Genomic DNA, 26,526 nt, shown 5'->3' on the forward strand with positions numbered 1-26,526 from the left:
GTGCTAAACACTTGCTGGTCTCTCAAGTCTGGTAATAGTTGCAGATGCAGTGCCCTGTTCGATTCCCACCGATGTCACAAAAGGTACTTGGACCCTTGTAGGATCAAGCCCTAGGTCACCCTTTCCATGTAATGAGTCTGTACGATCCCTTGATTTGTGTGTGCCTGGCTCCCTGCACAGCCATGTATGCATCTCCCCAGAGAGATCTGACACTGTAATTGTTCCAGAGGCCTGTACAGAGAAAGCTTCCCCTCATCACTCACCTGCTTGACCTTCTCTTTAGGCAGAAATACCTGTGGAGACCACAGGATCAAGGTTGGGAGAATCTTCTGCCTATCACCGTGAATGACTTTTCAAAAGCTATATTGGTTTGACTGGTGATGTCTATATTCATTGTTTCTTTACCAAGTCCATGATTTTTAATGTATAGCCAAGTAATGAATTTAAGCTCCCAGGCCTGTCTTTTGAAGGTGTTGTGCAGGTTTCCTTTGAGGTTCTCCCTCCTGCCCCAAGGACAAGCCCATTGTAAGGGTGGTTGAGCCCAGCAATGGGGCAGCAGACTGAGCTGAACACTGGCTGAGGAAGAGCCCTAGAGATTTTTCTTTCTGCTAAAGATATTTTCTGGCTGTTAGTTTGAGAGAATTGGGACCCCAGAAGGGGTGAACTACAGATGTGATCTGGCTGGAGGGCCGAGTTACCAGGCACAGAAATCTCTAGAGCACGGGGGTAACAATTGGCAAGGGGTGCTAGTCCTGCCAGAGAGCTGTGCGGCACACCTGGATGTAAGGCGGCGACTAGCCATGACTGGACTCGATTACGCCAGTGAATGAAAAAATACATTATTCATCCTGCTCTTGCCATGATTTCTGTGGAACCTCAGCTCCTGACTGCTCTTGGATTGGTGGAAAGCTCACTGGCTCTGGCTCCAAGGGCCTCCCAGCAGTGTTTAGAGCTCAGGTCACATGGCAGTAGTTGAGTTTAGGTGCTATTGGAGGCTTCCTTGTCTGCAGTCCATTCTGGAGCCTCACAGGGTGCAGTTGTGGTGCTGTCGACCTGAGAAGAGCAGAGTGAGTGCACCAATGAATGTGTATGCACGGTTTCCTCTCACATCATCACCCTCCAGGGTGGCCCCCTTGTTCTTGCACAGCATTGCCTATTTCATGGCTGCATTCCACTGTTCAGATATATTGAGCCAGTGAGGAATGCTCTCCAACTGCTTCAGACCCCCACCTGGGTTTGGAAACACAGCAAATACAGGCTAATAGCAGTCTACCAGCTACTGGTACTGTGTGCCCACTCTCTACCAACACATCTTGATTTAAATAAGTAAAGTAATAGAGGCTAGAGGACAAGGCCTCAGGTAGATTTGGGCTTATGTGGTGCATCGTTGAACTATAGCTTGTTGTTACCCTTGCAGGTATGGAAGAGCTAGAAACTCCAAACAAGCTACCTTCAGCTTGGAGAAAGAAGGGAAGGACAGGTACTCTCATCTTCCCTGCTAGCGCACCACTGCCCCCGAGACCACTCAGGTGATACAAAGAAGAGTGAACCTAACCCAACAGAGCCTGAGTAAGTTTGGGCCTCAAGCTGTGCCTAGGAGATAACTCAGTCACATTTTGACATCTTGGGGATGACCCCCTGGCCAGAAATTTGGAATAATCAAAGAATAGACAGACATACCCTAGAAAATCCAGCTTGGGTCTTATACATTGTCCTCAGCTTCCACTGCCCTTCTGTGGTTTAAATTTCAGGGAGATGTTCTGCACCTACAAATGTAAGGTGCTCTCAGCGTGTGGAAAGGCAAGGAGCTGCAACACAATACTATACTGTGCTTTCTCTCTCTTTCATGGAGACTTTTACTCATGCTTTGATGTTATCTTGACAGTGAAATAAACAGTCTAGAATCAAAACGCCTTTAAAAATTATATTTTATTTGGGGATAGAAAACAGAGCAATGTACAAAATTGCAGAGAAGCAAATATGAAATAAAAGTAAATGGTCTGCAATAACTATTCACATACAGACCAAAACAAAAATGGTAACATTTCCTCTCACACTCTGAAACGACAAAGCCTGTTGTGCTTTGCTCATGTTAAATGTGTAGCTTAGACTCAGTCTAAGTAATAGAAGCACAGTAGCAAGATAATAGGATTTGTTTTATGCTTTATGGCAGTGTGATTTAGAAGTAAGTTTTCAGATCAGTAATGATTTTAATATCCAGCTTGCCATTTTCCATGTCCCTTTTCTGTGAAGGATCCCGAGGCTTCAGAAAGAATCAGATGTACGTGAATAACAGGAATAGCTAAAATTATACTAGGAAATATTAATAAACGAACCATGGAGTTCAGAAGGCATTAAACCCTCAAGCTTGAGGCACAAGGTAACTGTTACTGGAACTTGGAAGCAAACTTTTCCCCCTGGTGAAGGTTCTCTCATAACTCCTTATTGCAGTAGTTCCTTGCTCTGAAACAGATTTCTTCCTCTGAAGCAGCAGTTACTAGCTACTATTGGACACAGGACATGGCAGTAGATGGGCTGCCTCCTATGCAAGGTGTTTTGGGCAGAGAAGGGGTTACAGCTTCACTTTCTAGTCTAGCCTACCCCTGCAAAGGCTCCCACACTTTGGGCCATAAGGAGAATCATTGCTTTATATGGGAAGTAATGAGACCCCCGCCCCAAGTACATATATGGCCTCTATTACCATCAATCTCAGCACCTCACAGTCTTTAATGTGTTTATCTCTCAATGGTGTTATCCTCATTTTGCAAATGGCAGACCTGAGGACTAGTGATTTGTCCAAGGTCACACAGGAAGTCTGTGACAGAAACTACATGAGTCCTACACGAGTGCCCTAACCACTGGGACATTCTTTTCTTTCTCTAAAAAGTTCAGTTATATCTGCTATAGGATAAATTCCCAACTACAACTGATTTTGCTTTGGTGGTAGACTTTGGAGCTAAAAGATTAGATTCATGCACTCAGTCCAAGTTCAGTCGGGTGCAAAACCTTTTGGCCAAATCCGACTGGTAAATGATGAACATCCTATTTATGGGTGATGGGAAGATTCTAGTTTTAATCTGAAATCACTTGAACCCATTTTGTTCGTTTTTGTTTGGTTAGTGCTTAATACATGCAAAACTGCACATTCCTCTGGGCAGGACCAAGGCCAAAACGTCTACAAAGATCACGTGATTTAGCCAGTACAATTTTACCTAACTCCCCCTCCACTGTAGTGGCCTTGCTCCTGCTTACGCTAATCAGAGTTAATGGTATTGTCACAAACTCACAAAAGTCCACACTTTTTGTCATGAATATGATCTTTAATAAATGGAAGAATGCACCGTTTTACAGCAAGCCTTTTAAACCTAAAGAATAGTCTTTAAATGTTCTTATCCCTGTGTTTGTATCAATACAATCTCTTTATTTAGGTTCATATGTAACAAAGCATTTTCTTACAAGTATTCATAGAAAACTCTGTAGTGGCTTAACGATGTCAGCTTTCATAGTGGCATCCACAGACGATTAGAAAAGAAAGGTAAAGTAATTAGCTTTTTAGATTTCATACTCACACTGTTCCATAAAACACAACTTATACAGCATAGCGAGGTACTGGGCAGCTTATACAAAAGGAAAATAACAAAGTAACTATTTATAAATTCATACATGATATTTCATCTGTAATTTGAGAGAAGAAAACCCACAATAATACCCATTAGCAAAAGGGTTCTGATGATGCTCCAAAATTATTATTTTAGGCTTTTTTCCCCCAGAAAAGCTCATTCAGAAATTAATGCTCTCTAGGTTATAGTTTTCCTTTCTTTCATAAGGAGAACAGTAGTCTCACATTTCCACACTTCAGCTTCTGTAAAATACCAAACCCTACAAATCAGTGTTTGGCCATTGTCCCTGTATATTGGGGTGGGGGGAAGTAAACCACCAACAATTGTAAGGTATGATTCCAGCATATATAAATGTGAATACAGCATTTTTTCCTTTAGGACAAGAAGCAGACAAGAAAAAATTCATACAAAAATCTTTTAAAATATATTTTGTGTGTGTGTGTGTGTCTGAGAGAGAACGCGCGAGCAATAAAAGCCACAACCCAGGAAAATCAAAGTGACAAATGAACTCACTGTTCACTTGGCCTTATCTGCTTTCCTCACCACCTTGATGTTACTTAATCCCATTAACTATTTCCTTTCCTTTCCGTGGTGACCGAACATGCATGTGGTAGTCTAAGACGTATTACGATTAGGCTGCAGACTGCATCATCATCAGGTTGCGAACACACAAGATTGAATCAAATGCTCCAGAAAGAAATCCTGCAAATTACTACTCTGCCTGAGAAATGAGTAAATCCACTGTGAGAAGCTAACTTTTGGAAGCCCCTCGGACTACTAAACTCTAAAGAAGGGAGCTAGTTTCGATCTTTAACAAAACGGCAAAAAAGTGGAAATGGCCACGACCTTTCGTTGTCAATTGTAAAACAGCCAATTAGCCACCCCTACAACTCCGCCCCCTTGTCCCCAAACTCCTGGATTAATTTACCCAAGAGAATGGAAGAGATTTGAAGGAGCTTTTCCAAACCTAGGCCAATTACTGAATTTGCTGAAACATGGATTATGTATTGAAATTACCTAGAATGGCACCTTTGGAATCACTGTCAACTTCAGTTACAGGTCAGCAGTTCATTGGGTTCTATTTTATTTTACAATTATGTAAATTAAACCACTTGAGTAAGATTATTTAAAGTGGCATTGGCATGTGCAGTAAAGTAAAATGGGTTTAATATGAAACCTGGACAATGGCTGTGCCTACATCAGAGCCCAGACCACTATAAAGGAACCTTACAGTTAATGAGAAACAGGCCCTTTATCTTCAAATGTCCTGCCAGTGCTCCCACTTTTGCAGCTTTAGTTAGATAATCTAACCCTGCTCAAAATGCCAGCACCCAGAAGTGGCCTGTATACATTAGCATTCCCACTATTGGAGCTACACCAGTGGTAACAATGATGCGAAATTATAAAAGGGGAAAATCTGCTGTGAAGGCGGCCAGGGGGTCTGATCTTGCTTCCACTGAAATCACGGGCAAGACTCTCTCTGACTTTAATGGAAATTGAATAAAGTCCTATACAAACTGTTTCTTAGACAAAGTTATACCAAATAGAATTCCCATTTGAATTCCCACGAGAGCCAAAAGCTTCATCTTGCCAGAAGTCATTGGAAGTTTTGTCACTGACTTCAGCAAGAGCAGAAGGAAGCCCAAAACGTTACATCTGTTTAATTATTATTTTATACCAAAACTAAACTACATTTTAAAAATTAAACACACAAAACCAAAACACTATATTCCTGGCGTGAAGCTTTGTATAACTTTTAACCCAAGAGGAGAATTTTTTTCAGTAGATTTAAGGCCCTGTGAAAAAATGGATTTATATTGGAACTGCACACAAAGATCTTGTAAAAGAAAATGTTAAATATTCTTTAAATATCTTAGATTTATTTCAGACTTAATTTTAACGTTCTGAGTGTAACTTAAAAAAAAAACCCAACAACCTTTAATTATTCAGCCTCAAAGGCATTTCATATCAACTGTATTCCCCATTTTTTTACCTTTCTTCAAAGTACACGCAGTCCAGACACAGTCAATGACCAGGTTCTATTCTGAGGGCTATTAAGTATTTAGGAGGAATTGTATTAGTTTCATAGTTGTAGTCCAATTTCTATTGCAATATGGAGAAGACGCTACTTAAAAATGGCCTGTGACAAACTACATATTTGATCAGGACATTATATGTGCCTATTTCATACCCAACTCATAGTATTTAAAAATGGAATTAGTGAATAATACATATGCATCTAAATACATACATAATATTTCAAATACAAAAATGTTATGGCTCCATTGCAGTATGTATAGCTTTTGCAGTAAGAAAAGGTTAAAAGTAATGCATACAAAATGTGATGTGCAACTGAGAAATACAAATCTACCTAACTGATGTGCTGCGCACCTGAGTGCAAAATCCACGATCTAAATTTAGAGAAAGTGCTGAATGATCTACAGCCCAGTTTTCATAGGCAAATGAGATGTCTATCTGTGGGTGAATGTTTTGTTAGATTGTTACAAATGAGTTCTGACATCTGGATAAGGACACAGCCTACGGATTTACTCTGTACTATAGATTGTTTTAATCTTGTTTTTTCCTTTTATCATTTTCTCTGTGGTAGCAATAAGGAACTATTATTTGGTGCATGTACATAGACACCAACTCCGTGAGTACTCCGGGCCTCAAGCACCCATGGAAAAAAAATAGGGGATGCTCAGCATCCACCAGCCACACTGGTTCCGGCCCCAGGGCTGGCCGCTGATCAGCTCTCCGGCTGGCCAGATGCTGGAGGGGAGGGGCAGGGAGGAGGGAGTAGCAGTTGGGGCAGCCTCAGGAGAGGGAATGGAGAGGAGTGAGCAGTGGGGGGCATTAGGGGAGGCGTGAAGCTGGGGCCTCAGAGGAGGGTGCGGGGCAAGGGTGGAGCACCCACCGAGAAAAACAAAAATCAGCGCCTGTGTGCATGTATAAATCACAGCATAATGTAAAACACTTTTCCTGTATTGACTTATGTGTATGAATTTTACTCATGACAGATGTTCAGGTTGCAATTTCTGTGTTTACTAACTCTTTTTATATGTACCAAAAAAGGTGGGAAGCAAATTTCATTATGGGTAAGAGGTCAAATCCTGAGAGGTGGTAAGCACCTGTAACGACAGATTTTATAGATCAAAGTCAGGATCTGGAAGCTGTGAATGTAAATCTATATTCAAAATTCAAATAACGTAAAAGATAACACAAAGATACATTGTTCTGACACATTTTGGCAGTAAAACACACAGCGTATATACTATTTCCAGAAAGGCTATGCTGTATAGATAATGTTAAGGGACAAAATAGTTGTGATGTTTTCATTTTTTCTCACAGTACAAAATGACTATCTGAATATATTTCCATGAGTGTTACACTAGTGGAATATGTATATTTTTAATTTCTCTCTCTCAAAAGTACTTTAGCAATATCATTAGAACACATGGAGGGCTCCAGCAAACTGCATGGCCCTGAAATTATGCAGCATATATATTATGTACATAAGATGTATCTGCTGAGTAAGAATATAGTACTTATCAAATTTTGTTTGATAATCTCTTCCATACAAGTCTATGTTCATGTCTTTTTTAATATATGTATCTTTTCCTGTAGCATTCAGGATTAAAGAGCTTTTCTGGAGTAAGTTGTTGGATGGAAGGATATTTACTTTCTAAACAACTCCATATCAAACATTTTTCAGTTTATCCCTGAAACCTGCTAACATCCCTCACTTTTGTTTCTGCCCGAATAAACTTTGAAAGAATAACAAAACTGTTGCGACTAAAACCAGGTAATTTCCTAGATGTGAATGAATGACACAAGACTGTGAAGTGAACAATTATATTAACAAAACATAATACAGACAAAATGTGTGGTTTTTACAATGAAGTATTCCCAGGGTTGGAAGGTGATATAATCACAATGCATCCTGGTTTTCTTTTAAATGAAGTATTTCTTTACTTCTAGTTCTGCAATTTAAATACACCTGGGAATAGCAAGAGTGGGATTATTTTAATTATTTAGCTAGTGTGCACATATGCATTTGTGGAGCACTATCTGGAACATTTCCCCTGAATTTCCTCATAATCTACTCATAAATCTCTATTTTTGTTCAAAAGAAAATAAATCTATCACCATATAGGCATGTCTACACATATGGCTAGAATTCCTATTCTCAAATCTAAGTGTGTGACGTTGATAAATAACTTCACAGGAGTAGGAAATGTGTGAACAGACAACATATTTGCATGGACAAGTCCTTTAAATTTAATACGTGTGATTTTCTAAAACCACTAAGATTTCTGAGTGGCCTATACATAGAAAGGTCATCTATGTTTGTTGTAACATTTTACTTGAATTCCATATTAGAAGTGAACATATAAAATATTCTACCATTGCTTATTTGACATTAGCATACTCCATTGCTATTTACATTATCAGTCTATTGTCATTTTGATATATTTATATTGTCTGCAATATGCATTTAGAAAAATGGTAATTTATCAACTTTCATCATTATCCATTGATTTTTTTTTTTAAAGAACAAAGAAATAAACTGGACTTTCCAAAACTGATTTACTGTACATTAGTTAACAAATAGGTTTGATTTGCAGAATTCTCTCTCGCATTTGACTTGACCTTAAGTATGACTCTCCAAGGTACTTTTGTGAGCTATAATTCAATGTCATTTAATTACAGGAATTGTTTTCTGTGGGAAAGATAAGATTACCTACTGTGAGCAAAACAAAGGCTTTGCTAATTATACATCAGAATTAAGCCATATTTAGTCTCACCTCATCTAATGCTGCAAAATTAGAACATTTTAATATATACCTAACATCTGTATGGCTTGACCTTTAGAAGTAATAAAGCTGCTCCTTTTGATCTAGAATTCATATTGGGATAAAGTGTACATATTTCTACTATGTTACAAATGATATTTATCCATCATAGATTATACAACAGATACTTTCTGACCATTGTGATTTACCCCAAAGGTTTTCAACAAAAGGTTAGAGAAAGACCTGAGAAATGTGAAAGTTATATTTGCTTGAAGGATGCTTAGGGAAAATTGCAGAATGCCAGAAAGACTTTTCCATCTGATACAGTGATTTTATTAAACCTTTGATTGCATCAAGGATAAAAAAGTTTGAATTCTTACTAAGGACTGGCCTAAAACAAAAGCTACAAGACTGGTGTAATCAGCCTTGGCAAAAGCAGCCTTGGCAGAAAGCAGTAGTATTTAGAGCAAATAATTTTTCTTTTCTTATCATGTTTCAACTTAAGCCATGTCTATACGTACAGCTGTGCCGCTGCAGCACATCTGGTGAAGACACTCTCTGCCAACAGCAGAGAGAGCTCTCCCAGTGGCAGAAGCTATGTCAGCATTAAAAGCTCTCCCACCGACATCCCAATATGCACAAGTGCTTATGTCGGTGTAACTTATGTTGTGCAGGGAGGATGGAATATTCACACCCCTGAGCGACACAAATTTTGCTGGCATAGGCTGTAGTGTAGACAAACCCTTAGATAAGAGTGTGAGTGTGTGATACAGAGGCTCCTTGGCAAAGGGCCCCTGTTCTTTGCAAACATCTCTGACCTCAGACCTGACAAGCTCACTGCACCAAACACTACTTACAGGATATTTATCCATAAAGAGTAACATAAAAGGTACCTATAGAAAGCTCATAACTTGTCAAGACTCAATCATTGTGAGATGTATGTACGGATATTTAAGAAATAATGTATTTATACTGAATGTATTGGAGTAAAAATTAGTCACCGGAGCAACCTGTTTCGATGATGTCTCATTCAAGCAAGAGGGAGTTGTCACCCCTCCCCAGTCAGCTGGCAAGGCAATGCAAAGGTCTATTATCTAACCTGGCCACATCCCAGAACAGTCAATGGAAAACCGTCAAAGACAACTGCCGATGATTGAAACCACTTGGAGGTGAAAAAGAATATTACAGCAGGCAGGATATCACCAGGGCTATGAATAAAGACATAAGAGCGAAAGGCACTCTGGATCCATTCACTGAGGAAACCACTTACGAGCATGGGGCTTTCATGAACATTTAGATCCTGATTCTTGTGACACCAGCCAGCTCAGCAACTGACTGAACCTGGGGGGGAAACACTACCTTATTATATAGGAAAGGTAATCATTGACCCAGATTTGCATTGTCATAAGTTGTTTCTATCCCTTTCTCTCACTTCTAGTGAAATCTTTATTCTTTCTTAAATACTCCTAGTTTTGTTTTAGTCTGAATGCTCACAAGTGCTGCGTGGTTTACAGGTGCCGTGATTTAAAATAAAATGGGCGGGTCTGGAATTTTTGTGAGTAGCTCATGTTAGGGGCTGGATATCACCGGGAAATAATTCAAAAGGACTCAGGGATTGGGGTGCAAGGTGAAGTTAGGGATGGCATAGCTCAGAGAAAAGCGCGCGAGCGGCTGAAAGGCTCATGGTGTCAAGGAGCTGACACCCAGCTACCATAAGAAAGACTCCCTCTTGCTGGAGGTAGGGGGCAACCAAGGTGACACACAGTCCTGGGTGCCCTGAGAACTGTCACTGAGTGTTTTACAGATGTGTTTTAAACTAACACTCTGAAATGATGATAAAGGTTACACTTAAGGCAAAGCAAAAAGTCACTAGAAGAGATGTGAGCAATCTTCATTATGCACGTGATATCGTGATTGTTGCAAAAAACCAAAGTATTGTACTCCAGAAATTCACACATAGACCCAAAAAGTGTGAAGAATTTCAAGTGAGGTAAACCCCAAAACAAACAAAAAGCACAGGCAATATTATGACTATAGTACCAAGAATTCAGATCGGCCTGTAATGCAAGCCAACTGAGCAAGTGGCAAGTTTTCAGTATCTGGGATGTAAGATTGCAGCAGATGGCAAGCAGGAGGAAGAACTGAAAATAAAATGGAGAAAATTTTTTAGCAACATAAAGAGAAGCAGCTGTATATTTATACATTAGTTTAACAGAGTTGTGCCTAAGAGAAAAGCAGGGGCCTTTATTTGGGTGTAAGGACCTGGGCAGTGCTTAAAGAGCTGGAGGCCAAATTCTGCCCTGATTTACACTCCTGCAACTATACTGGGCTAGAGTCTGATTTCAGTTACACCAGTATAATAGCAGAGTAACTCTGGATTTATACTGGTGTAACTGACAGCAGTACAACAGAATCTGGCCTACAGCATTTAGGAAGCAGGATAAGATGCCAGAGAGAGACAGGAATACAAACAAGGAAGCTTGGAAACAGAGTCAGATATGGAAGGCCATATATTACATATGGCAGGAATCATCAGAGGCTCAAAGAGAGTTAGAAAAAGTTACCTTATGGGGAAAGATTGTACCAGAGCAATATCAAGGAAATGAATGGTCTTGAAAGGACAGAAATCAGATTCAGTCAGCTGAAAAAAGGCAAGTTTGGTGGCAAATCTTGACTGCCAGCATCCTGCCATAGGAATTTGGCATGCTGACTGAATCATTTTTCCACAGTTTTTTAAGGTGTTGGAACATGAGCCATTTTCAAATACAGCTACAAAGCTTTGCTCAGTGCCACACCACGCTAGATACTTCAATTTTTTAGCTAATTACTTCTTATTAAATTTATTTCAGCAGGGTAAATAATCACTCTTGAGACACAGGCCTCATGTGGGTGGAATGGCCAGTAAGGAAGTAATTACTTCTTTTTAATTAGACAAGTTCTATTACCCTCGGAGGAAGTTGTGGTCACTCACCTCAAGAGATGAATGGTCACAATACATGAAGTCAATGTATGTAGTGTTACATACGTTCTGAGTGTCTTCACCATAAAAAGTTGAAATCTCTCCCACATGGCCATAACTTTTAAAAGTGCATGTTTAAAATTCTAAAAGCAAGATGAATTAAGACGTCTATACAAAACTCTAAGAAAACTAGTTTTCACTTAACTCAGCTGCCGCCAATTAGGATAAACATACTTCCATATGCAATTTGATGGACATGGCTCCAGACCTCAATATTTACCTCTGCGGAGGTATTTAATAGACGCTTAGCTGCTCATCACATGACTGTTTTGTGTCAATCATAAGTCAGGCTTTTTTCTCTTGTAAGTAACAAAATGCAACCTACTTATATTCAAGATCTTAGTAGGACAGTTCATTAGGATTTCTGATAAATACACATTAATGGCAATCAATAAAAAATGTTCATAAATATAAACTGTGAAACTGCAGCAAAAATGAAATGGAAAAATGGCAGACTTACTTCGTTTCCTCACATTTTGTTCAACACTGTTTTGCTTAGAGCTTCCCCTTCCAGTGTCATGTCTCCTATGAAGGAAACTGGTTAACATATGGAAGGTTGAAAAGAAAGGCAGCTGAAATCATATTTTGTTTGTTCCTTTTAAAAGTCCTTTCAAGGTGGGGAAAATTCATGCATTTTCCATTATAATCTTAGAGCTCATTGATAGATATAGGCAGCTGCTTCAAGCTGGCTATGGTGTGCAAAGTTCACTGTCATTAATGACCGACTGCCAAACTGTCAGGAAAAAAATTAACAAATACTCACGAAGAGGGGGCGAATGTGTGGCAGTTTTATAAACGCACTTTCCAATAAAGCATACTGTGAACTATAGACTATTGCACATTTCAACATAACACAAGAAAAGTAGGGCATTCAAAAGATAATACACTCTGTAACATAGAAACATACTAATTAACTTAAGCACAGAAAAGAAAACATGGGTACAAGACACCACTGCAGTCAAACCTGTCTTAGGCCTGGTCTACACTACGCATTTAAACCGAATTTAGCAGCGTTAAACCGATTTAACCCTGCACCCGTCCACACAACGCCCTTAATATTGATATAAAGGGCTCTTTAAACTGGTTTCTGTACTCATCACCAACGAGAGTAGCAGCACTGAAATCAGTACTGCCATGTCGGATTAGGATTAGTGTGGCCGCAAATTGACGGTATTGGCCTCCGGGCGGTATCCCACAGTGCACCATTGTGACCACTCTGGAAAGCAATCTGAACTCGGATGCACTGGCCAGGTAGACAGGAAAAGCCCTGCGAACTTTTGAATTTCATTTCCTGTTTGCCCAGCATGGAGCTCTGATCAGCACGGGTGGCGATGCAGTCCCAAACCCAAAAAGAGCTCCAGCATGGACTGTACGAGAGATACTGGATCTGATCACTGTATGGGGAGACAAATCTGTTCTATCACAGCTCCGTTACAGAAGACGAAATGACAAAGCATTTGAAAAAATTTCCAGGCTATGATAGACAGAGGCCACAGCAGGGACTCAGCACAGTGAGCGTGACAAGCTTAACGGAAAGCCAAAGAATCAAATGGACGCTCATGGAGGGAGGGAAGGGGGACTGAGGACTCCAGCTATCCCACAGTCCCCGCAGTCTCCGAAAAGCATTTGCATTCTTGGCTGAGCTCCCAATGCCTGAAGGGTCAAAAACATTGTCACTAGTAGTTCAGGGAATATGTCATCAATTTACCCCCTCTCCCCCACTTAAAGAAAAGGGAAAAAATAGTTTCTCACCACTTTTCAATGTCAGTGTATGTCTACTGGATGCTGCTGGTAGACAGGGTGCTGCAGCGCTAAACAGCAGCATCCTCTCCTCTCCCTTCCCCGGTGGCAGACGGTACAGTACAAAATGACTGCTAGCCGTCCTTGTCATCATCCTGTGAGTGCTCCTGGCTGGCCTTGGTGAGGTCGGCCGGGGGCGCCTGGGTAAAAATGGGAATGACTCCCTGTCATTCCTGGCAGACGGTACAAAATGCTGGGTAACTGTCCTCATCATAGCAGCTGGAGCCTGAGCTCCATCAGCCCCCCCTCCTTTCATGTCTAAAGAAAAGATTCTGTACTCCCTGGACTATCATAGCAGCGGGAGGCTGCGTTCCTCTCCCCCTACTCTTTAATGTCCTGCCTGGACTATCATAGCAGCTGGAGGCTGCCTCCCCCTCACTTTATCTCGCTAAAAAGTCAGTGTTTCTTATTCCTGCATTCTTTATTACTTCATCACACAAATGGGGGGACACTGCCACGGTAGCCCAGGAGGGGTATGGGAGGAGGGAAGCAATGGGTGGGGTTGTTGCAGGGGCACCCCCTAGAATGGCATGCAGGTCATCATTTCTGCGGGATCTCTGGGGCTCTGACCCGGAGCGGCTGTGCTCTCTGGCTCTCTAGTAGACTTCCCCCTTATTTTAGGCAGGACTGACTATTTTTAGACAAAACCTAAAGAAGGGAATGACCCAGGGAGTCATTCCCATTTTTGTCCATGCGTCCCCAGCTGACCTCAGCAAGGCCAGCCAGGAGCACCCATGACAGCAGCAGATGGTACAAAAGGATTGATAACCGTCATCGCCAATTTCCAATTGCAAACGGTACAAAATGACTGAAAACCGTCATCTCATCACCAATTTACAATGGCAGATGGTGCAATAGGGATGGTAACCATCTCTGCTACCTTGCAAAGGCAAATGAATGCTGCTGTGTAGCGCTGCAGTACCGCCTCTGTCAGCGGCATCCAGTACACATACAGTGACAGTGACAAAAGGCAAAATGGGCTCCATAGTTGCCGTGCTATGGCGTCTGCCAGGGCAATCCAGGGAAAAAGGGCGCGAAATGATTGTCTGCCGTTGCTTTCCCAGAGGAAGGAATGAGTGACGACATTTACTCAGAATCACCCGCGACACTGTTTTTGCCCCATCATGCATTGGGATCTCAACCCAATGGGCGGGGGAGACTGCAGGAACTATGGGATAGCTACGGGATAGCTACCCACAGTGCAACGCTCTGGAAATCGACGACAGTATCGGTACATGGATGCACACCGCTGAATTAATGTGCTTAGTGTGGCCGCGTGCACTCAACTTTATACAATCTGTTTTACAAAACCGGTTTATGTAAAATCGGAATAATCCCGTAGTGTAGACATACCCTTATAGTCTGCTTATGTTTTTAGTGACCTTTAGGAACTGGTCCAAACTGATTATCAGCAATACATTTTTTTTGTTATTTTTTTTAAAAAAATATTTTGAGACCACATTTTTGATACACATATATATAATTCTGTGGTCAAAGACAGACAGACTTAACCTTAGCGATACTAAATAAAAGTGCAAAAACGTTCAAAAAATGAAACAAAAAATATGGAAGCATAAGCTAAAAAATTTCTGCATAGCTGAAATCTATTTAAAGCGAGTTCTTGGCAGGGGGTGCTGACAGGAGGAGAAAGCAGTTTTTTAAAATGTCTTCTGCATGTTTGTTTCAAATAATGCAAAAATGTCATTTTGTTGGCTTTTAAAATATTTCACAGGCAGTTCACTCCTGCATCCTTGGACACCATTGTTGTGGCAGTACCGCCGTCTGCCAGGTAAACAGCAGTGTTGGATTTAGAGTGGACTGCCCTGTCACTGCCATTGTTGTTCACCTCGCAGTCCAGTGGTTCAGTGGAGATGACCCATGTTGAAGGGCGCCACCGCTTAAGTGAATATGGAGTTTTCACACGTTTCTTGATCTTTTCTCCTGAGCCCGGTTTGCCATCTTGTGATGAGTCACCTACTGAAAATAAAAGTCGCAAATAAAATGTTACAAGAAGAGTATGCTTGAGAGTTCAAGGTAGTTACATGTACATGTAGGCTGAAAAAAACAAATCCTGTCAAAACTGGCAATAGTGACAGGAAAGGTGACTAGTATTTATGTACAGTGGGTGCCATTAAAACAAAGGGCCAGATTGTGCTCTCCATTATTACAGTGTAAATCCGTAGTAACCCCAGTGGAGTAAATTCAGCTACCCTACGCATACAGTGGTGTAAGAGAGTAGAATCTAGCCCTCAGTATTTACATTAATGTGACTTTTGTATCCATGCTATTTTTCTATACTTGGAATGGGAGACAAAGCACTACTGCAATATTACAGGGCAGTAAATGCTGAGTTTTTAAATGGTATCATTACATCATTTCCCTTTTAAATTCCATTCTACCTGGCAAATAGGTTCTTACATACATGACCACAGACAAAACCCAGCTTTTCATTTTGAGGCCAAATGTTCTATTCCAGGGGTTGGCAACCTTTCAGAAGTGGTAAGTTGAGTCTTCATTTATTCACTCTAATTTAAGGTTTCGCGTGCCAGTAATACATTTTAACGTTTTTAGAACGTCTCTTCCTATAAGTCTATAATATCTAACTAAACTATTGTTGTATGTAAAGTAAAGAGATTTTTTAAATGTTTAAGAAGCTTCATTTAAAATTAAATTAAAATGCAGAGCCCCCCGGGCCAGTGGCCAGGACCCGGGCAGTGTGAGTGCCTCTGAAAATCGGCGCACACGCCACCTTTGGCACATGTGCCGTAGGTTGCCTACCCCTGGTCTAGTCTCTGATTTTCCTGAACCAGAACTTGAGTCTAGGATAGTGAAACCTTTAAGAGAGTTGTTTTGTCACCTTTTCTGTGTTTAAATATCAGCAACTGAGATTCGATTGTAAAAAAATAAAACCTACATCTTCTTTATTTAACCTGTAAAAAGATGAGGCAAGAGAAAAGTACTACAATAAAAAAACAACCCCAAACCTAACTGAATTCATTTTACTACATTAGAACAAACTGAAGCTAGAAAACCATTCCACCAGTGAACATTTAACCATATTTAATGAGTGCTCTGTTGCTGGTTTGCACTCTTCCTTTCCAAAAAGTACCATTGTGTTCTACATTGCTAATTAAACATGTGTGTCTCCTCAGTTTCTGCTGAAAAAGCCCCCACGTCCACATAACTTCGCTAATAATATATTCTCTGTCTGCCTGAGCACATTCAAAGGCTTCCAATCCCAGTTACCTTGGCTCCTTCCAAGAACACAGGGTATTTTGGAAAAGAAAAATTTTCCCCCAAAGAAAGATAAACAGGCCTTTCCAACAGTCCCTTTGAAACTGAACAGAACAGGGAATAACTAATGGAAGCTATAACCAATGGAGAGCTTAGCTATAACCGTTCGTTACTTTTGCCTTGCAGGGAAAAGACAAAAAGCCCATTGTGGCTTCTTGTGTCCTTTGCTGTTGAAGCCCAAAGGGTGATTACAGTTATTCTACAGTCTATTAAAGTTGTTTATATCTAAAAATATGTTGCTTTATACAACTGTTGATTAATTTCTCGAACACGCACATTATGTTGATGAAATATTTACTACTACTCTGGGATTCAGACAAATGTATGGGGCAGTCTGTAGTTTTTCTATCTAGTCTGAGCCCCCCTAATGGGACATACTGATCTTCCAGGTCTTAGCCCTGGTATCTAATGCTAATTATACGTGAGAGCTACATACCAATATTGGGTACCAAGACATCAGCTCACAGGATTGGAATATTTCAAGAAAAGTAACTTATATAACTGTAATTGTTGTTATTTACCACAATAAAATCAGATGTACTTATTCAGAAAAGCTAATAATAATATAGTACAACCAGTCATTTAAAAATAATGGCATATGTAACTAGTTATTGTAATCATTTATTTTAACAACCCTGAAATATTGGACAGGAGGAGAAAATGGAAGGCTTAGGGTCTCCAGAATACCCAGGAGAGGAACCGGGATGGCAGTAGCAGAGAAGCTCTGCAAAGAGGAAGAGGTTTAGAAGTGATTGGATTTGGAGAGTGAAAGTAGAATTGATTAGAAAGGAAACCAATTTATTCCACAGGTGAGGGAGGGAGAAAACTGATATATTTTCAGGCCAGGGGCTACAAATTTAATGTAATAGGGATGAGTGAAATTACACCAATAGAAATTAAATATGCATGCAATTCGGAAGGTGGGGTTGGCTATTTGGGCTGTGAGACAATACAGATATTTTTCAACCACGCACTTATGTTTAATTCTCAGGTAAGAAAATGTTTGGGAAATTTTTTGAGTTCTGTCAACACTTACATTGCAAGCTACTGCTGTCCAAAGAATTTGTGGCTGACAGATCTAGTGAATTAGGCCTCTGTGCTCTTCTAGTCTGGGTCTGCCCAGGATATGTTGTCATTCTCTGGGTGCCAAGTGTAGTAACATCTTGCATTAGACATGGATTACTGTTGTTGTTATTGGCGTTTGTTCGGCCATTATCCAGCGGTCGCTCTCTCCTGTCCACTAGACGATCCAAAACACCTTCATCTTGGCCAACTTGCTGCTCCCGTCTCAGTAAAGGTTCATGCTCATCGGGACTTGAGTTAATATTCAGCCGACTGTCCTCTCCACTGAACTGATTCTGCAGCATTTCCTGGGCCCTGTGTGCCACTGAACTGGTTGTCTGGCCAGATGGCACTGCACCATTGGCATATTGGGTTGTTACACCATGAGAGTTTATGCTTTGGCTCCTCCCAACCACTCCATTCATGGTAACTGTTACCACATGAGGTTCTGCAGCATTGATCGTATTCATCTTGGCAACTCCAGTTTCCACTTGCTTCAAGTTTGATTTGTGCTTGCCACCAAATTTCAGTCGTGGCTCCTTTGTTGAATTTTTGGTGTTTAAAGGTAGACTAGTAGGCCTCTTCGGAAGATTCTGCTGCTTGGGTAGAGGGTAGACCTGAGTAGATGGGACATCTGGAATCAAACATGCTTGACCATTCCCAGCTTGCGTGAAGTCCTGCTGTCCTGTCACCTCTGCTGCAAGTTTGATCAGTGGGTAAAGCAAGCTGGAGCTGGTGCTGCTGAGTGGATCTGGTCCACTGAACTGTTTAAGGGAATGCTCCATCAGATTTTCATCAGAGCTCTCCTTTAGGTTCTTATCTACTTCTTTTGGATCCAGCTTGTTGGTTTCTAAGTCCTCCTCTGTTAGTTGCAGACAAACAGGAGTTGGTCCAACAGGCTGCATGACATTTGTAGCATGTTGGTTTGTTTCATCTGAGTAAGGCATCTCAGATATGGTAGTCATGCCAGTGCTAGGCGTGAGGCCAGTTGTGTTGGTGGTAGTTGTGTTGGTGGACAAACTGGTGACACTAGTCTCAGGGCTAGGGATGCGAGCCTGTGCTTGCTGTCGTTCATAGTTAATGGAGTTTCTGTTCTTCTCCCCTGAAGTCAATGGTGTAGTGGACACTGAATGCTCAGAAGAAATGTTCTTCACTATACTGTCAGTGTGGTGGATTGAGTCTTCAATATAAGAGGAAGAAGAGTAATCTGGATATGGCCTGATTTTTGGCACACGCCTGTGATGTGACAGGTTGCTTTAAAAGAAAAGAAAAAGTCTGACATTAAGACTTTATATACATATATATATAAACAAACTGCCTCTCACCACTGAAGGTCTCTATTTTTCCCTTCACATATAATCCAAAGACCAACCACTTAAGGAGCTCTGATAACACACTATAGCTTCCATGAAAAATTCTGGCTGCCATGAAATTGAACTTGTAGGGCAGCATGTTTCATCATGGATGTTATTTATGTAACAAAGCCTCTTAATTGTTTTTAAAGCCAAAAGTAAGGAATTTTGTCATCCCATCTGATGACTGCCCATTTCACTGCTGAGGCTCCACTCTAAGTGCAATGAAGAGATCTTGGGGTGAGGGAGGTGAAGAGAGCCCTGCGGAGAGGATGGAGGAAATGAAACAGGAAAAATCATGGAGTTGCAAATTATGATAAAAATCCATGATACATAATTTTAAACACAAGTTTAATATGGTAAGACACACTGCCTTGGGTATCAAGAGTAACCCCAAACAGGATCTTTAGTATACACAGAGCATTAATATCAACTCAGCTGACTCTCCTTCCCTTTGGATCATTTACAGTCAGAAAAGGGAAATACGCAGTCTCTCTCTGCAGGTCAGAATCATTATAAAGTCAATGCTGACCTTGTGGTTCCTTACTTGAAAAATACAGGACTGGGAATCTGAATGATTTCCTGAACTCATGTCTCTCAGCTGGCAGTGAACACACAAAGCTTTTAGCAGAAACATTTTAAACAGAAATGTCATGAATCATTTAGCAAGAGTTCCTGAAGACACTTCATAATCACTTCTTTATTTTGACTGTGGAAGTTCAAGGCTATTTTTCAGGTAGCTATATAACTCAGTGAGAAGGTCTGATCTTCTCTCTCCAAAATACATTGTGTACATCATAGGTATATTGAATTTGTGGGAATCTGGGGACCCAAAGCTACAAGGAATCAGTTTGTTGTGGATTCATATAGTAAGTTTGTGAAAAATCTACACAAAACTATGCAAAGTCCATATACACACTAGGTCACACATGTTCATATAAATATGCCAGTTCCCAAGAATAGTCAGCTACTGTTAACATTCTGATCTCACTCCCAGGGTGACCTGTGTACTGAGGACAGCTGACTAACACCAGACTACTTCACTTCTTACCGCTCATTCTGCATGGCAGTAGACATAGGATTGACTGTTGGGCTGACTGATTTGTTCCTCTCCCAAATCATCATGAGTTCAGCCATCCTCTCTTCAGCACACTGCGCTGTCAGTCGAGCTTCAGCATCTTGGTCCCAACAGTCTTCGATCGTCTCTTTAAGGGACCTCACAGCCTGCAAGAGAAACATTGTGTCAAATTATTCTCCTTTACATGTTGTGTTTTTAATCTACTTCCTTATGATTTATAGTGATCTGAATTAAGTGGAATACTGACTTTTAGCCATAAGCTGGTGTACATTTTAATGAGAGAATGAAGGTAAAAATGCACAAATCTGTTTATTTAAAGTTAATTTACACAAAAGAGTGAACATTTACATGATGCTATAATCCTAATACCTTTCATAATATATTACATTACAAAATATATGGTCAAGTATTCAAAAATCAAGAAATGCCAGAATTATGGTTGCCTGTGCAACCTTCCTTCTGGCTCTGGTGCATATGGATTATGATAGTCTTTAATTACATGATCACATACTTTTTTTTTTTTAAATTGAGGCCCTGCCTCATTCAATGTACAGAGTGTACTCAGGAATACCATCATTTTTATCCTATCATTCAATTGACGGTTCCTGTTTTATTTTGCTAGAGACACAATTAATGCAAGATCACTTATTTTCTCCTGGTCTCTTCCAGACTGTTCATCACTGCAGGCTCTGAGTACCTCACAAACATCAACGAATTTCTCTTCACTGAGAGATATGAAAAGGTTGTTATCCCCATTTTACAGATGGCAAAATGCAGAGAGAGTCTCTCATGAGTCAGTGGCAGAGGCATGTGAGACTCTGAACATTCCTCCAGACCATGCTGCCGTGCTCCACACATAGTGGTGCAGAGCATGCACAGTTGCAGTTACAAGTGCTCCACACTCCTACTTCCTCAGGGTCGTAAGTGGGGCACAGAGGAAATAAGAACACATTTAATGGCTACCTGCTAACATTTTGACTTAAGGCTTAAATTTTCAAAAGAGCCTGTGTATTTTAGGAGCCTAGGAGCCTAGGACCCATTTTCAAAACTCACCTCAGTATTTCAGAGCCTCTTTTGAAAATGGGATTTACGTGTTTTTGAAAATTTTAATCTAAATTTCATGTTCAGTGTCATACACAAAAACAGTGGTAGAAATAGACCTGAGCTGTCCTGTGACAGTCACCTGCTTTAACCACAAGACCATCCTTCTTCTTCCTGTATTTCCCTCCCTGAGCCAATTACACACCTTCCAGCTTCTAGAGCAAATGAAGCAGGGAATCTACAGACTGTTTCATTCACTACACCACCCTGGTTATTCCCCAGAGCACCATCCAGTGCACCAAATGAGACGGGGCCCTATGGAAAAAATAGAACGTGATCATGTAATTATAGACTGTATCATAATTCAAGTTTAGCAAAAAAGATTCGGCAAATAGTAAATTTGCTAAAAAATGCATTATGTGCAACTGTAACTGTCACGTATCATGCATCACTGGTGTGGTTTAAACCCTGAAACTTTCGCGCATAACACAAGGCAGTTATTCCCATGGAGTGGGGTGGTAAAGATGGACCCAGCATATGTCCCCAGTGGTCTAAGGAATGGTCAAGAGGAGCCCAGCCCTCTCTTCCCACTCCTCCCAGGAGGTAGGGAGAGCTCTTTCCCCAACAGGTGCCCCTAGAGTTGGGAAATGGACCAGTGGGACCATGTCTTGGGTCTGGAGGAGGTGAGGGAAATTACTAGATAATGCCTAGACTAGTTCTCCCCCCTGCCCCTCATAGAGATGTTGTCTGTTCCTAGTGCTCCTACTGAAGTGTGTGTACTGCCAGGGCCGCCCAGAGGATTCAGGTGGCCTGGGGCAAAGCGGGGCAGCGGACATTAAAAAAGGCGCCACCAGCTGCAGAACTTGTACTCACCAGGAGGTGGTCCGAGTCTGCGGCAGTGGCAGGTCCTTCGCTCACTCCGCGTCTTTGGCAGCACTGAAGGACCCGCCACTGAAGTGCCACCAAAGACCTGGAGCAACTGAAGGTCCCCCCGCAGCCGAAGTGCCGCCAAAGACACGGACCGCCGCCAGGTGAGTAAAAATTAAAAAGGCGTCTCTAGCCAGGAAAGGGGTTCTCGGCCATGGCTCGCAGGGCCCCTGTGGGGCCCAGGGCAAATTGCCCCACTTACTCCCCTCCCCGGTAGCCCTGGGTACTGCTACTGATGATTATTTTGTAAGCAGCATAGGCCCAGCCTTAGATTAGAATGTACATTTTCAGTTATTTTGGAATGTAGTCAAAAGCTTAGTGACAACACAAGAAAAATGGTAGTCATCTAAACACAGGGGCTACCAGTCCACCCTATAATAATCCTAATAGTTCTATAGTTCAACAAAATTAGCATTTAAAATGAAAATCTGTAAAACAACATAACCCAACCTGAGCATCAACAGGGTATGTCTGCACTGCACTAACACACCCCTGGCTGGCCCCATGTCAGCTGACTTGGGCTTGTGGGGCTCAGGCTGTGAAGCTATAAAACTGCAGTGCAGACATTCGGGCTGGGGCTGGAGGCCAAGCTCTGGGCCCCTCCTCCACCCTGAGATCCCAGTGCCCTGCCTCATCTAACCCAAACAGCTAAGCTGCAATTTTACAGCCCCATAGCCTAAGCCTAAGTCAGCTGACACGGGCCAGACACAGGTATTTTACTGCAGTGCAGACATACCCAAAGAGTCCAATCAACATTGTGAACTGGACTAGCTACAACTGTGCCAAATTTGGTTCTTCCAGAGCTGTATTTACCAGCAATATAACATCCGTGCTGTAGTGAGAACAGTGCACCATGGTTTTCTTGAACAATATGGATGAACCTGTGCAACCGTTTCTAGGTAGTTTCACTTTTTCAAAAACGTCACAATGTCTTGCAATAACATTACTCTGGTAGACCATGTCCAGATCTGAAATGGTTTAAGACATGTTGACACGCGCTAGAGCAGATATGGCCTTAGCTTCACTATCACCTTGAGAGTGCAGGTTGTTACACATCGACTACCAAAGAGTCTGATGGTTCAAGAAGACAATTTCAGCCATTGAAACAATACAACTAGAAAATCACTTTTATTAAAAGCCAAATATTTAGTCCATTTATTTTTTTACCCACCATTTCTCTCACTTCTTTGACTATTTTTATATTTGTTCTGACATAAACATGTAAATCATCATACTTTTCATTTTCTACCTTTAACAAACAGCCTCAAGATCACCTCCAATTTACAGAGATTATTTTAACTCAATTACTAAGTAGGGAGTAGAGTGCAACAGATATTCTCAGTGCTGGATCAGCTCAGTGGAACAGACAAAAAGTTGGGAAATTTTTCTCATCTCCTAATCAGAAAATGGCCTTATTTATATTTTTTGAGAACAGAAATTTTTCAAATGAATATCAAATTAATAAGCAACATAGTATTTCTAAAATCTGGTAATATTTATTAAATGATCAGTGAACGCTGTAAGCTCTGCAAATGTTGAAGAACATATATCTTGGCAAAAGAAGATATAATTTAAGGAAGTACTCAGCTTTACAATCCTTATGTTGCTTAGCTTCAATAGCAGATACTATGCAATTTTTACCAGCTAAAATTTTGAGGCATTCTTAGTTTATAAAATTTCCAGATATGGACTGTCTTGATATTTCTGCCTTGTTTACGTTGAGGAAATTTGGGCACTTGGCATATAATAATATTAATAATAAATATAATGTACTTTTGCACCTATAACACTTAAAAATCCAGTAGTAAATATAGTATTTCTCTTTTAAAACCCCTAGTTTTAATCTGAACTGTTTTATAACAATGAATTCTTTTAAATTGAATTCAGTATTTTAAGAAGTCCAGCCTGGAGCAGCTCTAGAACTTTAAATATTAATGTAAAGTAGAAAAAAATGGATTTAACATTTGGCTTTGAAGAGGGAGAGCACGACTTAGAAAGTTAAAAAGAAGCATTTACTTGAGGCAGCTATCTTACCAGGCTGTTCTCTTTCCAAGCTTCTGGGAATTTTGGTCGTTGCTTCTCCCTAGACACCAGTACTTGCATATCTTCAAAAGTGGGATGGTTTCCAACTTCTGTCTGGAATGCCATCTGGTACTCTGGCACTGACTCCCCTGTTAGGAAAGAAAAACAAACAAACAAAAACCCCATAATGAAATCACAGCTGTAAAAAAACAAACAAACAGGGAATCAAGAACTTTTACATGAGAGGAGCTGGCATGGAGATTGCTCCCTATGACGTTTTCTTCCCTTTCCCTTAAAACAGACATTTTAAATTAACAAAATGTAGTTGAGTTAGTTAAATATGAACAAGTCATTGTTTAGAACTGCCTAGGGAGGCACTCAAAGCTTTGCCTAATTGATGGGTGCATTGGCAACTGCCCAGGAACCTGTGGGACACATCTAATTTGTATGGAAAAAAAACCAAACAGATTGTATTTAACATGGGAGGGAGGCACAATCAGACTATAGGTCCCAGCATGCCATGTACAGCTGTTCGGCTATAGATGGAATACTACATGCCAGCACCTGTTAAATCCACAGGCTGCACCTCAGTAATAAATACAAGGGTGGCTATGGGTTCCACTTTACCTGCCCATTTCCCCTTCTACCATATTACAGGCACTGAGTGAGGCTTCAGAGGATACTGGTATCAAAAGGGCAAATGAACTATACCAGGATGTGTTTCATCCATGTCCACTGTATTACAGCTGAGTACACTGTACTAATTCCAATAAAATCCTTAACAGGCACTGAGATAAAGGTGAAAAACAGTGAAGAAAAATCTATTCTGTAAAACAAGTGTAATGGATTGTGTTTTTAAAATGTGAAAACACAAATTTGGTTTCTGATCCATATTTATTAACTTCATTATTTCAGTCAATCTTTTAGTTACCTGGGAAGAGGTCTGTGCATCTCATGAAGATCTCCCAGTAGATAAGGCCTAGTGCATACATGTCTACTTGTTTCAGAGCAGATTCACAGTCTCTCAAGTTCACTGCTCCTTCGAGCACTTCAGGAGCCATATAGCGGATTGTACCAACCTGTAAGAACAAACAGTTGCAGTCTTAACTCATTAGGTAAAGTCTACATTTGACTCAGTTTATTACAGATCCTATTTATTATTCTTACCCTACCTTGTGTTTTCTTCTATCATTTAGAAGAAAAAGCAGTTACTTCCATTACGTATATCCTTGGACTCTAACCTCTTATCACCAGCCTAGTCATAACAAAACCTTTCCTGCGCTATCTTGCTTCTGTTGTACTTATCAAATACATGCAAAATAAATGATTATGTCCCTTGTATTGTGTCCTCATATTCAGCAGGACACAGTGGAAAGTCTTTGATAGAGGAATAATAATTCCACAAATAACTTCACTTTATAGCAGAGTATTTTATGGCAACAGGAGAGGACCTACTGGGAAAAATCATTCATCTTCTAGGAACATTGGCAGGGCCGCCCCTTCTTTCCTGCAGGTTCAGGGAACATTGACGACTGTATGCCTACTCGCATGTCTATCGCCACACATATCTACTCTCATGGGGGAACAGGCAGCAAGGTCAGCCCAGCCCTTCTTCGTTACCGACTGGGTAGTGTTAGGTTCCACTTATGCTTGCCCTTTAAAAAGTGGTAACTTATTCTCTCTCTGCCTCTTTCTTCAGTTAGGCATTAAGTTCTGTATATCTAGAGAATTAACATCTAAGCATTAAGAATTATTTATTTATAGCATATTATTATTATTATTATAGCTGAATTCCAAGGGAATTACATTAACACAGTTGAACACATATTGAGAAGTGAGACTTCACTGTAAATGGACTGAAGCATTCTGGGACTTTCACTCTTTTTCACTTAAAGCAGTGCTTCACTATAATTGAGTTTCCTATATTCAGATTCCACTGTATTCATGCTTCTACAAGTTACAGAAAGAAGCAGGTTCTTAAACATCCTTGCATGGGCCAGCACCCTTCAGTCTCCACAATCTGACCACATAATGATGTCAGGGGATGATGGAAGGGTCTAAATGGCTTGCAGAAAGCTGGAAGTGGGACATGGAGACTTTACTTCCATGCCACTTCTTCAAATCCAGTTCAGGGTTGGTCATGACAAAAGATCATTACCATCTGAAGGTTGTTTGGGGCCTATACGAAAAGAACTGGCAATCTCAATACAAGATCTAAAGACTGTGTATCCACATCACAACAAACCCCAATGCAATTGCACCTATGTTTACAGATCTCAGCAGAGACACAAAGGATTGAACTGGTATGGAGAGTCAATTACTTTCTGGGACCTAGCAGTGGTCTCTCCAAGTTTGGACCAAGGGGCTTTGGTGGGAAAATGTGCACTGCCACTGATCTGTCAGACCTATTCTATTGAAAGAGCACTTCCAACTCCAGGGCTGTCTATATGTTCTCTTTCAAAAACACCAAATTTGTTTTAAAATGTTTTATTAAAAGGGCCAAAGAATCTTATCG

General features: G+C 40.7%; 1 protein-coding gene across 3 annotated transcripts in view; it reads right to left on the reverse strand.

The window, feature by feature from the left end:
• Positions 1–9,000: 9,000 nt before the first annotated feature.
• BMPR2 (bone morphogenetic protein receptor type 2) overlaps positions 9,001–26,526 on the reverse strand; it is a 188,987-nt gene continuing 171,461 nt past the window's right edge. For 2 of the 3 annotated variants that reach the window (XM_050969570.1, XM_050969569.1), the window contains 5 exons: positions 24,943–25,090; positions 24,024–24,160; positions 19,995–20,167; positions 17,566–18,845; positions 12,210–15,212 (listed from right to left, as the gene is read on the reverse strand). In XM_050969570.1, coding sequence (XP_050825527.1) covers positions 14,962–15,212; positions 17,566–18,845; positions 19,995–20,167; positions 24,024–24,160; positions 24,943–25,090 — 1,989 coding nt within the window. In that variant the 3' untranslated portion in view covers positions 12,210–14,961. Of the gene's footprint in view, positions 11,961–12,209; positions 15,213–17,565; positions 18,846–19,994; positions 20,168–24,023; positions 24,161–24,942; positions 25,091–26,526 lie in introns of those variants that run through there. The other variant, XM_050969572.1, reaches the window with a different exon arrangement.

Source organism: Gopherus flavomarginatus, chromosome 10 (genome assembly GCF_025201925.1).
Source record: "Gopherus flavomarginatus isolate rGopFla2 chromosome 10, rGopFla2.mat.asm, whole genome shotgun sequence".
Classification (NCBI taxonomy): domain Eukaryota; kingdom Metazoa; phylum Chordata; order Testudines; family Testudinidae; genus Gopherus; species Gopherus flavomarginatus.